This window comes from Camelus ferus, chromosome 31 (assembly GCF_009834535.1).
Source record: "Camelus ferus isolate YT-003-E chromosome 31, BCGSAC_Cfer_1.0, whole genome shotgun sequence".
Classification (NCBI taxonomy): domain Eukaryota; kingdom Metazoa; phylum Chordata; class Mammalia; order Artiodactyla; family Camelidae; genus Camelus; species Camelus ferus.
In genome coordinates this window covers 10,682,536-10,704,542 of record NC_045726.1, presented here as the reverse complement: position 1 = coordinate 10,704,542, position 22,007 = coordinate 10,682,536, and the positions used below count along the sequence as shown (strand labels likewise).

Below are 22,007 nucleotides of genomic sequence, written 5' to 3'. Positions count from 1 at the left end.
CATGCAGGGTCTGCGGAGAGAGCGGTGGCGAAGGTGGGCAGGCCCCCCGAGTGTCACTCTGAGGAGCTGGGAAGATCCCAGGATGGCACAGTCACTCTGTGCCAAGGATCCCAGCACCACCACTCTGCTAACTGTGGGTTCATAAGAGATTTCCCCGAGCAACAAACAGAGGATGGGATGCTATTGAGCAAAATCTCATCCTCCACAGAGGAGGGAGCAGGGGAGATGGTCACTGTGCACTCAGTTCTGACCAGAAAGTACCTGGTGGCCGACATGGGGGTGACGAGGAGCCAGGAGGGTCAAAGGGGACCCCTTAGTTATCTCCTCTGGGGCTCGTAAGCATGTCTCCAAGGCTGCCAGGGGACAGGCATGTGGCCTCAGACCTTTATCAAGTGGGATAATCCCTGTTTTTACAGGTGAGGAAGTGAACTCGGGAAAGTAAAGAGTCCACGAGACACAACATGTAAGTGGCAGGACCAGGGTGGCTGGAGGAGACAAAGCAACAGGTGTCAGGGATTCTGGTGAGGTCAGCCAGCCGCTGAGGCCAGGCAACCCAGGCTGGCGGGAGCCCATGAGGAAGTCAGGGAGCTTGGGGTACAGAGGCAGAGCTGGAAAACGATGAGCTGGGAATGCTGCCCCAGAGAAGTGTCCTTGGGCAGGCGGGAGTGGGGTCACTCAGGTGACGGCATGAGAGTGATTGACGGTGCTGCTGCCAGATGCACGTGGGATGCGCTGAAAGGTGGGAGAGGCTGGAGAAGGAGATGCTGCCTGGGGCACTGCCTCCAGTCTGGATGTTGTCAGGAGCAGGAGAGTGACATGGGCACCGAGTGAGAGAGGGAGGCAAGGGTAGGAGGGTTCAAGGGAGAAACGAACCAACTCTTGGACCAGGGCTCCTTTGTCAATAGGACAACTGCCCACGCCCAGGCCAAGATCCAGAACTTGGAATCCATCAGAGGTTAAGAGTTCTAGGATACACAAGCAGCAAAAGGAAAGATAAATAAACTGGACATCATCAAAATTGGAACTTTTGTATTACAAAGGACATCTCCCAGAAAGTGAAGAGACAGAATAGGAGAAAGTTTTTGCACATCATATATCTGATAAAGGACTTGGATCTAGAATGCACAATGAACTCTTGCAACTCAATATTAAAAAGGCAAATAACCCAGTCAAAAATGGGCAAAGGATCTGAAGCCAATTCCCCTAAGATATATAAAGGGAGAATGAGCACATGAAAAGACATGCCGTTATCATTAGGCATCAGGGAAACGCAAGTCAAAACCACAATGAAATACCACTTCACATCTACTAGGATGGCTAAATTAAAAGATGGACAGTAACAAGTGTTGACGAGGATATGGAGCAACTGGAGCTCTCATACGCTGCTGGTAAGCCTGGAAGGTGGTATAGCCACCTTGGAAAACAGCCTAGCAGTCCTTCAGACGGTTAAACAGTGTTACCGTCTGATCCAGCAAGTCTACTCCTGGGTATGTACCCAAGAGAATGAAAAACACACGTCCACACAAAATCTTGTACACAAATGTTCATAGCAGCACTATCCATAACGGCAAAAAGCGTCAACAACCTAAATGTTTCCACCAATTGAAGAAAGAATAAATAAAAGGTAGTATATCCATATAATAGATTATCCAATAATAAAAACCAAAAATTTCAGTATATGCTTCAAGATGAATGGACTTTCGCTTTGTGAGAGCAGTGAAAGGAAAATATCAAAAGAAAAAGTGGGCTTAAGCTCAAATATCACTTTTTATTTTTGTAAAAAGGGGCCTAGGGTATCCAAATTATCCTGTTTAAAAAAAAAAAAAAGAACTTCTTCCAACATCTAAGGTGGAAATGAAAAACATTTTTAAAAGTTTATTACAACTAACAAAATAATTTCAGTCAAGATTTTTACATAGAAATTTTATTTTGATGGGCTAGATAAATACTTTATCATAGAAAGTGCACACTGGACTCGGATGCCTGGGCTCCAAAGTGCCTTGAGCTCTGACGAGCTGAGCCTTTGGATGGGCCAGCTCAGCTCATGTCAGTTCGCAGACATCCTCGCCACTCCCCTCCCTGCACCTGGTCCTCTTCACCTGGTGGCATCTCCTATCACGTCCCTCCCCGTGGCCACCACCAATGTACACATCACATTTACAACCAATGTTTAGTTTTGGGTCATCATTTCTGTTTAAAATGTCTGTTTCTGTGAACTAGAAGACACAAGCAGGAGAAAGTTCGTGAGTCCTTGGTCAGGAACGTGCCCCAGTTCGAACACTGCTCCTACAGGAAATCATTTCACTTTACAATGCTGTCCCAGGACGTGGTGGGTTGGCAATTTAAAACTCTCTGCAGGCACGTGAGGAAGGAAAGCTGGAGGCACAAGTCTGCAGGCAGTAACGGCAGAGGCAGGAGAAATCAGGTTGAAAACAACAAAGGCAGCAGACCAGCGGGTTGAGGTCCCCAAACACAAGAGTGCTGAGGACCCCTGCCCCCCACTACCAGCATCTCTCCAGACTGTGCCCCCCTCTCCTGACCTGTGTGAGAAGAATCTGGGGAAGGTCCCCCACACAATCACAGAAGGACAGCACCCTCCAGACCTATGATCTCATTTGTAGATGAGGAAACCAAGGCCCAGAGAGAGAATGGGTCTAAACTGTGGTTTTTAAATTGTTTTTTTTAAGTGCTCTGGAACCTCTGTTCAGAGGAAATCATTCAAGAATCCATAAATCATAGCTGATCTGATGGGCAGCCCTGCCACCCCCCACAACACACACACACACACACACACACACACACACACACACACACACAGCCCTGAAGGGCCCCAGGGAGGCCCATGGAGCAGTTTTAAATACTAATATGAAGGGATGGATAAGCCAGGCCATGGGACCTGCCCAGAGCCATGGTGATGGTCCTGTATTAACTTTTTTCTACTTTCTGTATACTTAACACTCTGGCATCTGGGGCTCTCTGACCAGGAGGACACTGCCCTTCCCAGGGTGAGCAAATTCCTGGAAACAGCAAACAACTCCCCTCTGAGCACACCTCTCGACACAACCTTTCATGTGCAGAGCTTTACCCCAACCACCTCCTTTACCAGGCTCTTACACTCCAGGCCAGTATCCCCCTGTCCCCATCATCCCTGGGCCACGTTATCAGACAACTAGGGGCAGCCACTATGCCCCAGAGCCTGTCAAAAGTGTTCCAACTCGCTGATCATCAACCCACCTGCCCCGTACCCTGTCTGGCCTGTTCCCGCCCATAAAAACCACAATAAGTCTTCCGCCTACACTTTCCCCTCACTCCTGCTGCCCCCTGAGGACACTGGTGCTTCCCCAGGTGGCCGCCCCGTAGAAAGGTCCCTTTTCCTGGGAACTCTTAAGTAACAAACTCATTTCACCAGGAGTCCTCTCCTGGTCTGCTGGCCTCACCACACTTGGAAAATGATAAAACCTACATTTATATTACAGACTCACTCTAGAAGCAAACGTTATCCCCAGAGACCTTAAAATTTGGATCAGAAAATGCACATCCAGAGGAGGCCACAATTTTGGAAAGAGCCTGACCAGGGAGGCACCTCCTGGATGATTTTCAAGTGTGGGTGGAGAAGGGACCAAAGATGAGGGAGGAAGGGAGGGGGGTGGCCCAGAGCCAGGGAAAAGAGAGGACAGGTCAGTAGGAAGATCCTGGCAAGAAGACAGGCAGTAGAGAGGTACCAAGGTGAGTGTGGCTTTGGGAAGAGACAGAAAGAAAACGAGACGGAGGCACGGGACCCGGGCAGGCAGCATCAGGCAGGCTGGGGCGGGCCTCAGCCATCCAGCTCCTCCTTGACCGTTATGTGCAGGGGGCAGATGCGCAGTGGCTCAGGAGGCCCGTCTCCCCGCGAGCCGCCCAGGTAGAAGTAGGGCCGCACCTCTCCGAAGCGGGCATGGAAGGTGTACAGGTGACAGTGGCGCTCCGCGTCGTAGAAGGACAGCTCGCCCTCCTCGCACTCCAGCTCCACGCGCAGGCGGCGCGGAATGGCGGGGACCAGAGGCGGCGTGGCGGGGTCTGACGTCACGCAGTGGTCCCCATCCACGCCCTGCGTGCGGCACACGTACCAGAAGCCCGAGCGCGTGTCGTGGTAGCAGCTGTGCGAGTGGCCCTCGGCGCCCGCGTCCTGGCGTGTGCGCACCACCCCCACGCGCCAGCTCGGCAGCGTCCCCAGGTCCACCTCCCAGGCGTGCGAGCCCTGCGACAGGACGCAGGAGCCCAGCAAGCAGGGCGCCGACGAGAAGCGCTCTGGGTTCTCCACCTGCACCCGGTAGCCGTGGTTGGTGACGCTGGTGAGGTCCTCGGACACGGAGAGCCAGCCGGCCGCGGTGTTGGGATCAAAGCTGAAAGGCACTGGGCGCAGAGCAGGAAGAAGGTGGGGAAGGTCGGCAAACCTGCCATCCCGCCCGGCTGCCACACGGGTGGATGCCTTCCGTCCCCTGTAACTGGCAGACTATGTCCCACCGGGCCCCAGTGCAGGGAGCGGGCTGCTCTGGGCTGAGGAGGGGTGTTGTCAGGGGTTAAAAATGCGCCCTGCAAAAAAACTATGCTGGAGCCTACATCCCCAGTACCTCAGGAGGTGACCTTATTTGAGAATGGGATGGTTGCAGATGTAATTATTTAAGATGAGATCGGACCAGAGTAGAGATGGCCCTGAATCCAGTGACTGTTGTCCTTACCAAAATAGAGAGAAATAAACACATATGCTGGGAAAGCCCTGTGATGCTGGGGGGACAGATCAAAGCGCTCCAGCTGCCAGCAAGGTCAGCGGTGAACACCAGAAGTCAGGAAGAGGCAGAGAAGGAGCCTCCCCTCCAAGTGTCAGAGGGAGCATGGCCCTGCCAACGCCCTGGCTTTGGATTTCTAGCCTCCAGAACCGAGAACAAATTTGTCATTTTAAAGCACCCAGTCTTCAGTCCTTTGTTACGACAGACACAGAAAGCCATGCAGGCAGAGATCCGGATGCACACATGACGTCTGTGACATCTTAGAAAAGCATATAACGTGCCCCTGGGTCACTGACATTTCTCCCTGTAAAATCATGTCTCTGTTTGGGCTCCTACTACAAAAGCATCAGAGACTGGGTGGTTTAAATGACAGAACTGTACTTCTCACAGTTCTGGAGGCTGGAAGGCCGAGATCAGGGTGCCAGTGCGCTCAGGTTCTGGTGAGAGCTCTCCTTTTGGTTGAGAGATGCTCACCTTCTTGCTGTGTCCTCACATTGGGGAGGAAGAGAGCGAGGAAGCCAGCTCTCTTGTGCCTCCTCCTAAAAGGGCACTAATTCCATCAGAGGGCCCCATCCTTGTGACCTCTTCTAACCCTAATCACCTCCCAAAGGCCCAGCCTTCAAATTCCAATGCATGGAGGTTAGAGGATTGGGGGGGGGGGGACAACAACACAAACATTCAGTCCACAGCACATGACACAGTGACTTGTGTGGGCTGCAATCACCTTGGGAGAGGCAACCCTGAACTGAGGGGCTCTTTCATTATACACAAAATACGGTTCTAGGGGGGAAGATACAGTTTGGTGGTAGACAGCGTGCTTAGAGTGCACGAGGTCGTGGGTTCAATCCCCAGTACCTCCATTATAAATAAATAAACCTAATTACCTTCCCCTCTCTGCTAAAATAAAGTAAAAATAAAATAGTTGAACAAAAAAATTACTAAAAAAAATAAAATAAAAATATACGGTTCTGAATAGAGAGAGAAGTTAGTTTCTTTTTTCTGAAGAGGTGGCCAAGTGTCAGGCCCCAACAAGGAGGGAGTTCTGCCAGGAGAGGTTTGAGCAGTGGAGGGAGGAGTGGAACAGGGCACAGAGACCCATGTGAAAGAGGCTGGAGAAGGGACAGTGGGGGGATGTGGGGAGGAGGTCGATGGGGTGGGAAGCTGGAAGGAACGGGTTCAGTGGGCTCTCTGCTTAGCACGAAGCCCTCCCCTGACTCTTAGACCTGCCCACGCCCCCACTCACCAGATTCGACACACATGACCATCTTCCTCCAGACGCGGTACTGCAGGGAGTCCAGGTACTTGCAGACGTCGATGAGCATGCCGGGCTGCACGGGCTCCGGCTCCATCGTGCAGAAGAGGCTGGGAAAGGAGAATTGGGCCTGGTGGGCAGGGCCAGAGCCATGCGTCCTGAGCCAAACTGGGTCAGCTTGAAACAGGACTCCTTGCCTCAGGCCTATACCCACTGGTCGCTTTACCCAAGACAAACCTGGACTGGGCTCTGTCAGGAGATGAACCAGAAGCCAACTGGGTGGTTCACACCCCTTCAGAATTCAGCACTCAGGCCCATCCTGCTCCCACTGGGATAAATATAAATAGGAGGTTCTCAGACATGGTTCCCATCCATGTGGGCAGAAATCACACTGTGCATCAGCTCAGAGGATATCTGAGTCAGAAGACACCTCTAGTCTTACAGTCAGAAGGTATCATTGCCCTTTGCTTGAATACCTCCAGGGACAGGGAACTCACTACTGCCCAAAGCACTCTCTTCCATCTTTGCACAGCTCTGACTGGGCACAGTTTTTCCTTATTCATCCCTGTGAGCCCAACAACCATTCACACAAACCAGTATGTCCTGAGGCTCTCAGAGGGAGGGGGCTGACAAGAAATGAGCTTAAAGGTTGGGCCAACCCCCAGAGAACTAGAAGCCCCAGGCAGGATGGCACATCCATGATCATGTTCTACACTCAGGAAAGCAACACTGCAGCAGCGCACATCAGAAGTGGGTGCCTTGTAGAGGGCTCTCCACCTGGCTGGTCCCAGCGCTCCCTCGGCAGGGCACCCAGCTCGCCTCACTGCCTGCCCGGCCCTGGAGCCACCTGAGTTTGCAGCCCTGGTATTTCTACCTCTTCATCCTCTCCTCTCCACCAGCCTTGTCAACTTACCGGCGTTTTCGGCTCTTATGTTTCTGAAAGATAAAAAACAGAGACACAAACACAGACACAGAGAAAACATAAATTTCTGACCTCCAAAGGAGCCAAACATCCCGTGTTCATGGATCAGACGATTTAATATTGTTAAGATGGCAATAACCCCTTCCCCAAACTGATCTACAAATTCAATGCAATTCCTATTAAAATTACAGCTGGCTTATTTGCAGAAACTGATACATGGATCCTCAAATTCATATGGAAAGTCAAGGGACCCAGAATAGCCAAAATAATCTCGGAAAAAAAGAACAAAGTTGGTGGCTCACACTTCCAGACTTCAAAACTTATTAGAAGCAATAGTAATCAAGACAGTGTGGTACAAACATAAGGACAGACATACAGATCAATGCTCACTGAAAGTCTAGCAATAATACAAGATCTTATGGTAGCTCACAGAGAAAAAAATGTGACAATGAATATATATATGTTCATGTATAACCGAAAAATTGTGCTGAACACTGGAATTTGACACAACATTGTAAAATGATTATAAATCAATAAAAAATGTTAAAAAAAAAAAAGAACGTCTAGAAATAAACCCTCATGTGCACTGTCATTTGTTTGTCAGCAAGGGTGCCAAGACCATTCCATGGGAAAAGAATGGTCTTCAAAAAATGGTGCTGGGACAACTGGGTATCTACATGCAAAAGAATGAAGCTGGATTTCCTAACTCCCACCATACACAAAAATTAATTCAAAATAGACCAAAGACGTAAATGTAGAGATAAAACTATAAAACTCATGACCTTGAGTCATGCATGAGATACAACACCAAGCACAAGAAGCAGAAGAAACATAGACAAAAAGAACTTCATGAAAATGGAAAACTTTTGTGCATCAAAGGAAGTCATCAAGAAAGTGAAAAGATAACCCACAGAATGGGAGAAAATATTTCTAAATCATGTATCTGATAGAGGTCTAGTAAGCATATTATATAAAAACACAATTCAACAACAAAAAGATAAGCAACTCAAGTTTTAAAATGGGCAAAGGACCTGAATGTACATTTCCCCAAAGAAGATATACAAATGGCTAACAGGTACATAGAAACATCAGTAGCCATCAGGGAGATGCAAATCAAAACCACAGTGAGATACCACTTTGCACCCATTACAACAGCTATAATCAAAAAAAGAAGGTAAGTGTTGGCAAGGATGTGGAGAAACCACAATCCATATACACTGCTCAGGGGAATGTAAATAGTGCCGTTGTTCGAAAAACAGGCAGTTCTTCAAACAGTTAAACCGAGTTACCATATGATCCAGCAAATCTCCTCCTAGGCACATCCCCAAGAGAAATGAAAACAGGTTCACACAAAAACTTCTGCATGAGTATTTACGGCAGTATTATTTATAGTAGCTAAAAGTGGAACCACCCAAATGTCCACCAACAGATGAATGGATAAAGCAAACATCGTATATCGATCCACACAACGGACTATTCTCCAGCCACGTACTGGTACACGCTACAACATGGATGAAGTTTCAAAACATTAAGGTAAGTGAAAGAAGCCAGTCACAAAAGGCTATATATTGTGTAATTCCACTTACATGAAATGTCAAAATAAGCAAATCTATAGAGACGGAAAGTAGATCAGCGATCGGTCAGAGCTGGTGGGGAGGGTAGCTACAGGGTACAGGGTTTCTGTTTGTGAAGATGATAACATTCTAACATCGATTGTGGTGATGGTTGCACAATTCTGTGAATACACTAAAAGCCACTGAATTTGCATTTTAAAAAATGGAATTACATGGCATGCAAATTATATCTCAGTTAAGCCGTTTTATATATCTCACAAAACCATCCCTGAAAGCACACTGGATACTGGGCAAGATTTCAATCTTTAGAACCCACCAAATAATTTATTTCTCGGGCATTTTAGAGACATCTTAGTCCAAAGCTTTGTATGAGGCTGAGAACCCACAAAGGTCCCCAGCCAGGATGTTACATCCTGCCTGAATGGAGGATGTCCCTGTCCCTCCCACTCTGCTCAGCAAAGACTCTCCTTTCAAAACAGCGAGTTCAGCTGCTCTCCAAGTAAAGGAGATACCTCGCCATTCTGATTTTCAAACTAGCTTTCAAGTTATAGAAACTTTATATAAAGACCCAGTAGGACGCAGGGTATAGCTCAGTGGTAGGGCACATGCTTAGCATGCACGAGGTCCTGGGTTCAATCTCCAGTACCTTCATTAAAATAAATAAGTAATAAATAAACCTGATTACTCCCCTGCAGCAAAGCAAAACAAACATACAAATGCAAACAAACAGTGATTCACGGGAAGGAAAAGAGGGGTGAAATCAATAAAAGGAAGAAAAGGAAATAAACTCAGTATTTTTTTAAAAGAAAGAATGGAGTCATCCTTTTCTTAAGACAATAAGAGAATACCAAAATATCATATTCAAATCAAAAATTTAAATAATTGCATAATTCTTAAAATAGTTCATTTTGTAGTCTTCAAAAAATCTCACAGCCCTGATCTAATCATGAGAACACTCTACAGGACACCCGCCCGTACTCCTCGAGACTGCCAAGGTCATGAAAGACAGGCAAAGACTAAGAAGCCATCACAGAGCAGAGGGGACTAGGAGACCCGACAACCACACGCAATGCGGGACCCTGGACTGGATCCTGGGGCGGAGAGAGGACGTGGGGGTAGGCGTGGAGAAATCAACAGTCTGGACCTTCGGTAACAGCAGTGCGCCAGTGTCTGTTTTCTAGTCTGGACAACTGTGGCACCAGGCGACGTATGGTGTTAACAGGGGAAACCCGCGCAGAGGTGCACGGGAGCACACGCTGCCATCCTCGCAACTTTTCCATAAATCTAAAAGTAGTCCCAAATGAAAGGTTTATCTAAAAAGTACTCCATTGTATTAAGATGGAAAAAGAGAATGGGGAAGAGGAAGGGTAAGAGGAAGGGAGGGGGAAGAGGACGGCAGAGAGGCAGAGAGGGAGGAAGGGCTCCGATTACAATCATAAGTTCTTCCGCCTCCCGCCCCAGGCGGAGCACCTCCTCCCGAGGCTCCTCCAACCAGGCGTCCGGAAGCGCGGAAGGCGGGGCTCCCCGCTGGCCCCCGAACGTCTGGGCCCTGCCGCCGAGTCCGGACGTCGAGGTCCTCACCATGAGAAAAGAGACGTCATCCTCCTTCATCTCCATCTGCAGGCGCTCGATCTCGTGCGCCAGAGCCTCGGTGTCTTCCGCAAGCTGCTTCATCTTCTCCTCGGCCAGAAGCTGCTTCTGCCTGGCCTCCTCGGCCATGGCGTCCAGGATGGCCTGCTCCTCCACCCTCAGGAACTCGCGGAGTTTGTCGAACTCCTGCCGGATCCGCCCTTCCAGCCAGGTAGCCTCCACCTGCAGCAGACAGCCGGCGGGAACCTCAGCCATCGCCGAGCCCAGTGGCTCCCAGATTTTTAGCAAAGGAGCTCAATTTGCAAAAGGAATCACACGCGGAACCTCAACAGACGCAATATAGATGCAGCTTTCTTAGCATGAATTTATAAATTTAAATTTAAAGTCAGTCAGACAGCACAGTGAGGCTGTTTTGATAAATCAACGAAATAAAATCACTGCTTACGGATGACAACTATAGTCCTGTAACTTCCTCCACATGCACTATTCTGTACCCGGTTAGACTGCAATCGTGAGGGAAATCCTGGCTCACAGAAATGAATTGTTGCAAATAGCAATGATTTTTAAAAAATGATTTGCCTTCCAATTTTAGGACTTCAAATTTGTCTGATAGAGGCTTACCAAAAATAGTAGTAGGAAGGACTTATTTTAAAACTGAATCAATAATATGCACACTCCTAATCATAGCTACAAAAAGCATTTAAAATAATAGTTAAAACAATGCCATAAATATACTCAAAGGAAAAGCAGAGAAGTATTTCTTATCTTGAGATGAGAAAGCCCTTTCTTACATGATGTGAAATTGAGAAGCCTCAAAGAATGAGATAATTGGAAACAGGAAGAAGTAAGAAGTTTTGAAGGGCAAGAGACTACTAATAACGTTAAATATATAAATACAATTCCAGGATAACTATTGGAAAAATAACTCGAATTGCGTGGTCCAGCAATGGCAGGTTAGTAACTCACATCTTTGGATTGAATATTTAATGTATGTTTATGGCTCTTACAATATGATGGCAAAATGATTCACTGTAAAAGGAGAAATGACCCAGAAGGGGAGAAAACGGTTTCTTACAAAAGAAACGACAAACTAGGGAAAATAATTCCTATGAAAAAACATGTGACAGATTGTTATTAGTCTTCATCTACGAAGCGCTCTTATGAATCCACTAGGAGTAAAGACAAAAATTCCAAGACAAAGAATGTGAACTGGGATTCACAAGAGAAATGATTGATTATAAGAACAAAAAGAGAGGAAACAAGTGAGAGGTCCGTCAACAAGGAGGTAAACAAATTGTAGTTTAACAAATTTGTTTAAACAAATTGTTGTAAGCAGAGACAGCAGGTGAAATAATGAGCTAGAATTAAATGTCATATAGATGTACATAACATGTGATATCTCTCATCTACCTGCCGTAATATGGGTGAAAAAGACAAGCTGTGGAATGGCAGGTAAAATCAGGTTTGAAAATATACATAACAATGCTGTAAGTTATGTATGGGTACATATATGTGTTGCAAGTCTAAAATGACCAACAGAAATAAACATCACCGTGAGCACGAAAAAAAAAAAAGAAATGCAAATGGCTATGACACTTGTAAAAGGACGTACAAATTTACTAATAACCAAAGAAATGCACGTGAGGAAAGATGGTCTTGTTGAAATACTGGCGTGAAGACTGTACGGTGGGAACATGAAATCTGGGATGATTTTGTCACACAGGAAGACAAAAAACAGAGCAGGCAGGAAACCCAGCCAGTGCCAAGTCAAGTCAACCCACCCTGGCGGCTGGCAGCCTCTCAATAAAGGGGTAAACGCAAAACTTTCACTTCTCATCCACCTGGACTGACTGGGCTTAGAGGAAAAGCATTAAGCAAGCTGGAATCCTGGGAGCTTTGCACCTGACCCTGGGAGAATGCCACAGCCCCAGGGGGTGAGGGGCAGACCGGTGCTGTCACTTGGACATATGGACACTCCGCAAGTGTCCATCCTGCCCCAGGCCAGCTGGGCAGACGGCACTGGCCAAATTCAAGAGGAGATGAAGCTGAGGGGCAGACAGGGGCTGGCTGAGAGATTTGGAGGCCACGGTGAGGAGTCTGATGGGATGGAAGCCACTGGGCAGTCTGAAGCAGAGTGACACAATCGATCCATTTTTCTAAAAGATAAGCCCATTCCACGGAGCATGGATTGCAGTACAAGGGCAGAAGCATGGGGTCCAGGTGGGAGGCCAGAGAAGTGATGGTGCCCTGGGCCAGGACAGTGGCAGTGGAAAGGGAGTGTCAGGGGACATGGTGTACTTTGGAGACGTGGCTGGACGTGGGGAGTGAGAACAGGGGCATCGCCGGCTTGGGAACCCGGCGAGGTGGTGCAGCATGGCTAAGCTGTCAGCCTGACACCACGGCGCAGATGGCACAGGGGCTTTGGAAGCCGCTCCACAGCTGCTGGCGCCGCTATGCCCAGGTGTTTAAAGAGGCCACACAGCCACAGTCAGCATCAGACGGCCGTGCTAGGCCATCAGGGCTGGAGAAGGACGACTCTGGGGCAGCAGCCACGGCCAGGGCAGCCCACCCCCACTTCTCCCCCGACTGCCCTGGGTATCCCCATCTCCCCGCTTAGCCCCGCCCTCACGCACCTGATTGTGCTTGGCGATGGCCTCATAGGAGCGCCGCATGGCCCAGAAGGCCTTGGCTTTCTCCCGCAGTGCGTGCTCCATGTTCCTGCACTTGGCCTGCCGAGAAGGGTGAGAAGGAGGCGGGGAGGCAGGTTAGGGCGGAGGCAGGGCAGGGAGGCAACACACCACATTACAGCTGGAGCTGCATATAGACGCAGGTACCACTCAACCACATTTACTGAACCTGGTCCGACCTTGTGCTGCGGGACACAGCCCTGACCTTGAATCCGAGGTCCTATGGCAGAGAGGATCTCAGATAGCCTCTAACCCAGCCCCTTTGTTTTCAATTAAACTTTGTATTTTGAGATTATTGTAGATTCACATAAGAAATAATGCAGAGAGATCACATGTACCCTTCACCCAGCTTCCCCCAGTGGTAACATCCTATAAAACCATAGTCTATCACACCTCCAGGATATTGACATTAATACAAGTAGCTACTCTTACTCAGATTTCCCCAGTTTTACTTGTGTGTGTGTGTATTTCTATGTAATTTTATCACATGCAGGTCTGCGTGTCTACCACCACAGGTAAGATACACAACAGTCCAGTTACCACAAACATCCCTCCTGTTGCCTGGTTATAATCACGCCCATCTTTCTTTTCAAGATTGTTATATAAGTGGCACCACGCAGTATGTAAACTTGAGGGATCGTCTTTTGTGGCTCAGCATCATTCTCTGAAGATTCAGCCAGCTTGTGTGTCTATCCATAGTTCTTTCTTTTTTATTGTTGAGCAGCATTCCATGGTATGGATTTCTGTTTTTTGTTTTTGCTTTTTTAAACTGAAGTATAGTCAGTTTACAATGTGTCAATTTCTGGTGTACAGCATAATGTTTCACTCATATAAATACATACATATATTCATTTTCATACTCTTTTTCATTATAGGTTACTGCAAGGCATTGAATATAGTTCCCTGTGCTGTACAGTACAAACTTGTTGTTTAGCTATTTTATATGTAGCAGTTAGTATCTGCAAATCTCAAACTCCCAATTTATCCCTTCCTATCCCTTTCCCCTCCGGTAACCATATGTTTGTTTTCTATGTCAGTAGTCTGTTTCTGTTTTGTAAATAAGTTCATTTGTGTCTTTTTAGATTCCACATATAGGTGATACCATATAGTATTTTCCGTTCTTTCTGACCAGCCCCTTCGTTTTGTACCTGACACAGATGGGGAGACAGGGCTGAGGAGGTAAAGGGACCTGTTCCCTCCTAGGCTGGTCCCAGGGCAGCACCGAAGGGCATCCTGCTCAGCCTGCAGCTGGCGCAGGATGCGCTGTGAACCAGAGCTCTGTGCCCAACTGTCAAGACTGTGCTCACAGGCTCCCTTCGCGACTTTCTGAGCTGAGCTGGTCTGCAGTCACGGAAGAACAGATCTGATCATGGGGTTGACCCAGTTCTTCCCAGAGGGCCTTATCTAAACCACAGTCGTCCCTGGGTAACCGAGGAAGACTCCGTGGATACCAAAGTCCAAGGATGCTAAAGTCCCTTGTATCAAAATGGCACAGTATTTGTGTAAAATGCTACATAAGTAGTTTAAGTACAGTGTAAATGCTATGTAGATAGTTGCTAGAGTGGCAAATTCAAGTTTCATTTTTTGGAACTTGCTGGATTTTTTTCCTGAATATCTTTGATTCCCCCCTTAGTTAAATCAACAGACGTGGAACCTCCAGATACAGAGGGCCGACTGTACATGTCCCCCCACCTCCCTGCCTTATTCCAATATCCTAGTAGTGCTTGGATCGTGCACAATACTTTAACCAGCAGATTCAAATATTTCTGGTTTAGTTTTTCAAACGTTTACCATTGTTCTGATCTCCTTGGACTCCTAGAGGAAACACTGCTAGTTTTGGGTTGGATTCCAACCTTTTGTATCCTAGGCCAAGCATTTGCTTTCCATCTTTTATTCTTTTCTCTCTACATTCTGAGAGCTTTCCAAGTCCCCCCCACCTTTGGAAAAATAACAATTCTAATAACATGTTATAAATGACTACCATTTATCGAGCATTTACTATGTGCCAGGGACAATGCTAATTTCTTTACAAATTACATCACATAATCATCACATTATCCCTAATAGTAAGTAATTTTATTAGCCCCATTTTACAGATGAATAAAACTGAAGCACAGAAAGGGGAAGCAAGTAGCCCAAGGGCACACAGCTAGCATGTGCAGAGCAAGGATGTAGACCTAGACAGTGGTGGCAAGCAGCCCCTAAGACAGGCCCCAGTGATCTTCTCTCCTGTGAAATAAGAAAGTTGTTGTTTTAAGCTGCTAGATTTGGGGAATGATGTGTTATACACACTTGTCCTCAAAAGCCTCATCCCCACTGGGGCCTGATTTAGATGATGAGATTCTGGACTTTGAGCTGATGCTATAATGGGATAAGACATTTGGGGAACCTGGGAGGGGGTGAGTGTACACCGCATGTGGGAGGGACATCAATCACTGGGGCCAGAGGGCCACTGAGGGAGGCAGACTCTAAAATGGCCCCACCTCCTGGTACTCAGGCCCTGGTGGAATCCCCTCCCTAGGGGCTGGACCTAGCCGCTTGCTTCTAACCAACAGAATATGGCAAAAGTGACGTATTCTTTTGTGTCTTGCTTATGTAACATAAGGTTTGCAGGATTCAAATACATAATTGTGTGAGTTTACCCATTCGTTGTTGCATTGTATCTCACCATATAAACATACTATAATTAAGTATCCATTCCACTGTTAATGGACAGCTGGGTCATTCACAATCTTCGAGTAACACAAGTAGTATGAACATTCTTGTTCCGGTCTCCTGGTGCACAAGTGCACCGGCTCTTCTACAGAACATTCCTAGGGGTAGAATTACTGGGTCACAGGAATGTGTATCTTCAACTTCAGTAGATAAAATGCCAAACTTTTTTCCAAAGCAGGTGTACCAATTTATACCACAGAAGCCATGTTAATGAAAAATGTTTATTAACAATTTGGATCTTTATTTTAAAATACCTGTTACTAAAGTCTTTTGACCTTTTTTCTATTGAGCTGCCTGCCATCTTCCTACTGGTGTGTAAGGATTTATTACAAACACACAACATGTCTTTTACGGATCTTATGTATAATAAGTATCTTCTATCATCTTGCTCACATTTCTTAATTTCAGTGTAGTCCAATGTATCAGTATTTTCCTCTGGAATTAGGGCTTGTTGGTTTTGTTTAAAAAATACCTCCTTACCCTGAGGTCATAAAGTTAATTTCCTATATAATTTTTTTTAAAGCTTTATGGCTTTCCTTTCACATTTGGGTCTAGAGCAGATACCTGAGGTTTATTTTGTGAATGGTGTGACCAGGTCGCTTGTTGTCCCAGAAACCACCACTTAAGAACACTGCCATTCCCCACTGGTCTGAAGGCCACCTCTGTTATTCATCACATACACATCTGGGTCTCGGTTCCCCCATCTGTTTACCCCTATTCTTACCAATATCACAGTCTTAATTTCAGGAACTATAACACAAACTGACATCTAATAAATAGCTCCTAGGAATGCTTTGGCAATTCTTGGCCCTTTGAACTTGCATGTAAATTTAAAATTAGTTTGCCAAATTCCACAAAATAATCATGTTGGGGTTTTGACTGGGATAGAACTGACTCTACAGATCAGTTTGGGGATAACTGACATCTTTAGATACTGCCTTCTAGTCCATGAATATGGTATATCTTGCCACTTAGTCTCCTTTAATGTCATTCAACAAAGGTTTATATTATTACCGGCCAGAGTTCTGCACACTTTTTGTCACACTTATTCCCAGATACCTGATTTTTTATACTATTGTTAAGTGTATTTTTAAATTTTCTATTTGCTATTGATATACAGAAATACAATTGATTTTTATTCTTTATTTTGCAACCAGCATTCTGTCTAAACTCACTTATGTAACTATAATTATCTGTAGCACCTTTTTTATTTTCTATGCAACAGAAACTTCTCTACAGATGCAATCATACTGTCTGCATATAATACCAGTGTTGCTTCCTTCTTTCCAAACCTTATGCCTTTTATTCCTGACTTACTTTATTAGCTAGGATCTCCAGTACAAAATTGAATAGAAGTGATCATAATAGGCATTCCTGCCTTTTTCTTGATCTCTGTAAGACAATGCTAAACGTTTCACCATTAAATACAGTATTTGCTATACGTTTTCTGGTAGATTAATGAAGCTACTTTTATTCCTAGTTTGCTAACTTTTTTCCAATCACAAAAGGATACTGAATTTTATCAAATGCATTTTTACTCTAATGACTTCATCACATTTAAGTGGTGCAGAACTGGATTTTGTTTTCTTACGCAGTCGGACAGCTGGTGTCATTTAGCTGGAGTATTCAATGTAATTGCCAGTACAGCAGCATTTTTGTTTACCTTCTCTTCTGTGCTATTTGTCCTGCTTGCTCAATATATCTTTTTCTCCCTTTCTTGCCTTTTTAAAGATTTACTATGCATTTTTTATTCCATTTTTTTCCCCTTGTATACATTTAGTGGTTAACCTACAAAACACTACAGGTAAAAAGTATGAATTCAAATGACTCTAAACAATATATTTTTCATGGTTGCTTCTGATATTCTGATTTTAACACTAAACATACTTGTGTCACAACTGGACCAACCATTCAGGGCCCTGCACGGAGTCCAAGGAGTACCTGACATAGCAGAGATGGCTGGGTCACTAGTGGGGGCTCTGGTGCGAAGCTTAATCCAGACAAACATGGGGTCATCACTGCCCTGGATGGAGATAAGCGGCCCATGACACGTCTGGAGCATCACACAGGCCCCAGGCCCAGCTAAAGAGCGCTGATTTTGGCTTCAAATTCTAACATTCAAGTGTGGGGGCACATTCCCGGGCTAGTAAGTTGCAGGGCTGCAATGCAGAAAACTGCTAAAAAACAGCAAGACACGCCTTGCTTATCTTAGCGTAGGCTGTTAGCTGTAGGGCTGCTTCTGCTTCTTGGAAAAACATTACCTTCTGCCCTTGCTGAAAAGAGCAGGGCATTCTTCCCTTATCTAGCTAGATCTTGATCTTTATGGGGCCTTCGTACCTGCCGGGTTTCCACTGTGATTGTATACTCCCTAAACATTGTAAACTTCTCCCTAAACATACGGATTAAGACTAATGTTTCTGCTTTTCACAAAACTGCTGACCTGCATGCCTGCAGGTACACCATGCCCCTTACATGGTCCTATGATGTGTTTTACCTCCATCCTTTGTCTGACTGTTCTCAATAAATACAAGAGCTTTGGGGAGTTGGAGTTGGTCTCCCTCTCACTCTCTTGACTTGATAAAGTCTCCAGTAATTCATTCATTGGACAAAGCCGGCATTCAAGACCTTCAAGATTACTTAAATTATAAACACACACAAAACAGGATGTTTTTATTTACACTAAAGGATTCAGAATGTGATTATATAGTCTAGTTTTCTTTTTAAATTACAATTTGATTCCTTAAGCAGCAAATTAACGCCCTAAGAATTTTACAAAATTGTTTATCCAAAATATCTGTGAGCACAAGTGTTAGGTGATATAACAGAAAATGGAAAGGGTGCAAGGAAGAGAATAAGCATTATTTCCCAAAATTGTCACACCATCCTTTCAAGTACTTATCAAAGTGCTAGAGTGATGCCTGCAGCCAGGGCTGTCTGGCCCAAGCCAGGTTTTCTGGCCTTTGAGGTCCCATATGCGCTCCTGCTTCTGACCAAGTACCACCTGCTTCACCCAACTATCCCAAGGTGGCCTTGAAAAGTCTCGCAGGCCCCCTTCATTTCCTCCAAAAGCTGCTCTGATTTCCCCAGTAGAGTTCAGTTGCCTCTCTGTGGACCCTTCTACCACCGTACTTCCTACTTTGCATAATTGCCTCACTTTCCTGGAAAGGCTGCAGGCTTCCTGGGGATAGGTCCTGATGCCAAGGTCCCCTCACCAAGCACATGGTGCTCCATAAACTGCAGACAGAATGAAGGCTTGCTCCGCAGAGTTAAGAGACTTTCATGCACCACACATCCCCGGGTCTCAGCACAAAATACATGCTCAACTAACTCCTTGCCGGGTCAACAAGTGCCCTGGGCATCCATGTTCTCTCCACTACACCACACGGCCTCCTGGACCCAGAGCTAGGAGGCCGGATCTGTATCTTGTTGCTGTCACTGACCACTGGTGAGAACTTTGGCAACAGCTCTTCCTCTCTCAGGCAGTCAGGCTCCACACTTTAAAGATAGAGGCACAAAGGGGCCTGGGTCTCTCAAATTCTACCAACAAGTGAAGAATGCAGTCTTCTCTGTCCATGCTTACCAAGCCCATCACCAGGATTTCCTGGCATCTGTCTCCAGTTTGTGTTATTTCTCTTCCATTATTTCAGACATTTGTTTTCAGCAGCTAAGAGCTTTGGCACTTGGCCACCCAGGTTCAAATCCCAGCTCTTCCACTTAGTAGTAGGTGATCTAGAGCAAGTTCCTTAACTTCTCTGCACCATGATTTCCTAATATGGATGAGCAGGGAAGGTGGTAGAGTGCGTGCTTAGCACGCACAAGGTCCTGGGTTCAATCCCCAGTACTCCCCAGTACCTCCACTTAAAAAAAAAAAAAAGAAGTATGAACATGGCTGCCCACTAAGCTGTGAGCTCCATGGGCGGGGCTCTGGCTTAGTGACCTCTGCAGCCGCAGCACCCAGGACAAGTTCCGGTGCACAGCTGTCTTGTACACCAGTGAGTGCCACCCGGCATCAGGCTGAGCACACTCCTCAGCTCTTTCCGGACTAGACTCCCCTCCTCCTCAGACATCGCTCTGAGTGTTCATTGATCTGACAGCATTGTTCCTCTGCTGAAAAACCTCAGCTGTCTTTAGGATAAAGGTGGAGCCTCAGGGCCTCCTGGCTCCTTCTGTATCCATCCTCATTCCTTCTCACTAATCTGAAATTCTCTCAGTGCCTCCCAAGTCAGGCCGCCCTGCTTCAGGACCCTTACACGTGCCTCCACCTGCGACTGAAATACCCTCCCGCACTCCCTTCACCTGGCTAACACCGCCTCCTGCCTCAGGTGTCTGCTTGAAGCCACCATGAAGGTCTGACTTGTTTATCCCGTGTCCTGCAGTGTCCCCAGGGCCTAGCAGTAAAAAGCATCTGCTGAATAAACAGAAAGGTGTCATTAGATAGTCTGCGCTTCCTGGCACCTGGCTCACTGACCTTAAATCCTGGCTTAGCCCAGACTTGGGGGTTCTGCCTTAGTGCTCCAGTCCTTGACCCCTGCCCATCTTCCAATCTATACCTCTGCCAGCCCCATGGTGATTTGTCATGACGGTACCCCCTACCTCGACCCCAGCCCCCAGAACTTACTTCGGCTGCTCCAAATCAGGACCTGGCGCTTCTGCCAGGGGAAATGAGAAGACACCATTGCTGTGGACCACCGTTAAACAAACAAGGTGACAGCAGTTATAGGCTCATTCCACTGGCAAGTTCAAACAAGCGAATGGACGACAGCCCCTTCACCGGAACTTTGTCAAAAATGTGTATGGAATGGTAATCAATTTTTGACATCTCTTAAGAAAGGCATTAAAGCAAACTCATTAAAACAGTGTCTGGAGACCAGGCATTGGGGGTTCTTGCAGTACCTCCTTTTTGATACAGTCAGCTTCAGACCAGCTGTTCTCCAAACTGTGGGCCTGACCTGCGTATTAGTAGGTATTAATAGGTGATGAAATAAATTATAGTGTTTCACACCTTGTGCAATGTTTAAAATCAAACGACAGAAAACGCCAGAGTACAATAGACATTTTCACAGAACTTTTGTTTCAACTGAAACAGAACACCATGCATATATATGGGTGTTCTGGGTCACCATGGAAAAAACATTTCTTACTATGGGCCAGTTAAGGTCAAAGATTTTGCTAACTCCTGAGCTGGCTAATCCTTACTTCCTGATCATTTTCCCTTCCTATACCAAAAAATTCTCCATGTTAGTTCTGCCCTACAAGTTGCTCCTTCCTTTATTTATAGCCACTGGAACTCCAGACATGGGGATGCTGAGAAAGTGATGGAAAATATACCAGCTGATCTCCCCACAGCTACACAACACATTGGGCCAGCTCGGGAAGGGATGGATAGGGGGGAGCTAAAGGCTCCATATCCCAGCCAGGTCTTGGGGTGCTGCACCTCTACCCTGAGTGTGCCCAGTTCCAGGGTTCCTGGGCTTACCCACACCTTGTTCCTATACGGGGCCGGGGCCCCACCCGGCTGGTAGAAAAGGTGCACGGCCTCAGCCCTTCAGAGGTGGGCGGGACTGTCTGGAGAACGCCCTACAACCCAGTTGTCACAATTCCTGTTGACATTCTCTCTTCTCCCATCTCAGGCCTCCTGGGCCAGCCCTGATGAAGAAGGCAGCCTCTGCAGGTTACCAGAGTCAGGGAGTAGGGGCCCCGAGGAGGCAGCAGCCAGCCGGCAGCAGGAGGAGAGGCAGGACCGGGCACACCCGGCTCTGGCCGGCTGGAGTGGCGGGAGCAGCGGGGTCGGGGGTGCTGGGTTCCAGTCCACGTGCGCGCTCGGCCACCTCCCGCACCCGGGTCGCGCGCGCTTACCCGAAAGTCGTGGGCAGTGTCCTTCACCGGCTGCACGCGGTGCCCCTGGTGCCGGGGGTCGGCCTGGCACGAGCAGCACAGCAGCTCCTTGTCCTCGAGGCAGAAGAGGTTGAACTGGCCGCGGTGCAGGCGGCAGAGGCGCGGGGAGCGGTGGCCGGTCCACCGCGCTCCCTCGGCCTCCTCGCGCAGCAGCTTCTCCACCAGGTTGTTGAGGGTGTGGTTGGTGCGCAGGTCGCCGGGGGCCGCGCGGTCCTTGCACACCGGGCAGGTAGGGGCCACCTGCACCTCCCAGCAGCGGGTCACGCACCCGCGGCAGAAGTTGTGGCCACAGCGCAGAGTCACGGCGTCGCGGAAGGGGTCGTAGCAGACGGCGCAGAGCAACTCCTCCTTGAAGGAGCGAGAAGGCCCGGGGGACACGGCGGGGCTCGGCTCCATCGCCCCAGCCGCCGGCTCCTGCTCCCGCAACTTTAGCTCCGGCCCCTCCCACCCGCCTCGCGGCTCCCGGGACCCGGCGGTGAGCGGAGCCCAGCCCCTTCCCCCTCGGAGCGCTGAGCGACAGCGGCGCCGGCCAATCGTGCGGGGCGTGCAGGGAGGCTCCGCCCCAGTTCCGGTTGGCGCGGGAAACCCCGGAAGAGCGGGGCGGGC

At 47.5% G+C, this 22,007-nt stretch overlaps 1 protein-coding gene across 1 annotated transcript; it reads right to left on the bottom strand.

Moving 5' to 3' along the window:
* Positions 1 to 1,908: 1,908 nt before the first annotated feature.
* On the bottom strand, positions 1,909 to 21,891 carry TRIM35 (tripartite motif containing 35). Its single transcript, XM_006194014.2, has 6 exons — positions 21,363 to 21,891; positions 12,738 to 12,833; positions 10,096 to 10,326; positions 6,932 to 6,954; positions 6,010 to 6,128; positions 1,909 to 4,392 (listed from the first exon to the last, which is right to left on the bottom strand). The coding sequence occupies exons 1-6, from the start codon at positions 21,795 to 21,797 to the stop codon at positions 3,815 to 3,817; spliced, it is 1,482 nt and encodes a 493-aa protein (XP_006194076.2). The 5' UTR covers positions 21,798 to 21,891; the 3' UTR covers positions 1,909 to 3,814.
* Positions 21,892 to 22,007: the final 116 nt, after the last annotated feature.

Bases quoted from the DNA above. Each gene is read 5' to 3' on its own strand.
- TRIM35 (XM_006194014.2), bottom strand. From the start codon at position 21,797: ATGGAGCCGAGCCCCGCCGTGTCCCCCGGGCCTTCTCGCTCCTTCAAG. The intron at 6,955-10,095 runs GTGAGGACCTCG...TTTATCTTTCAG, and splicing joins ATGACGTCTCTTTTCTCATG to AAACATAAGAGCCGAAAACG. The intron at 4,393-6,009 runs GTGAGTGGGGGC...CTCTGCGCCCAG, and splicing joins GGTCATGTGTGTCGAATCTG to TGCCTTTCAGCTTTGATCCC.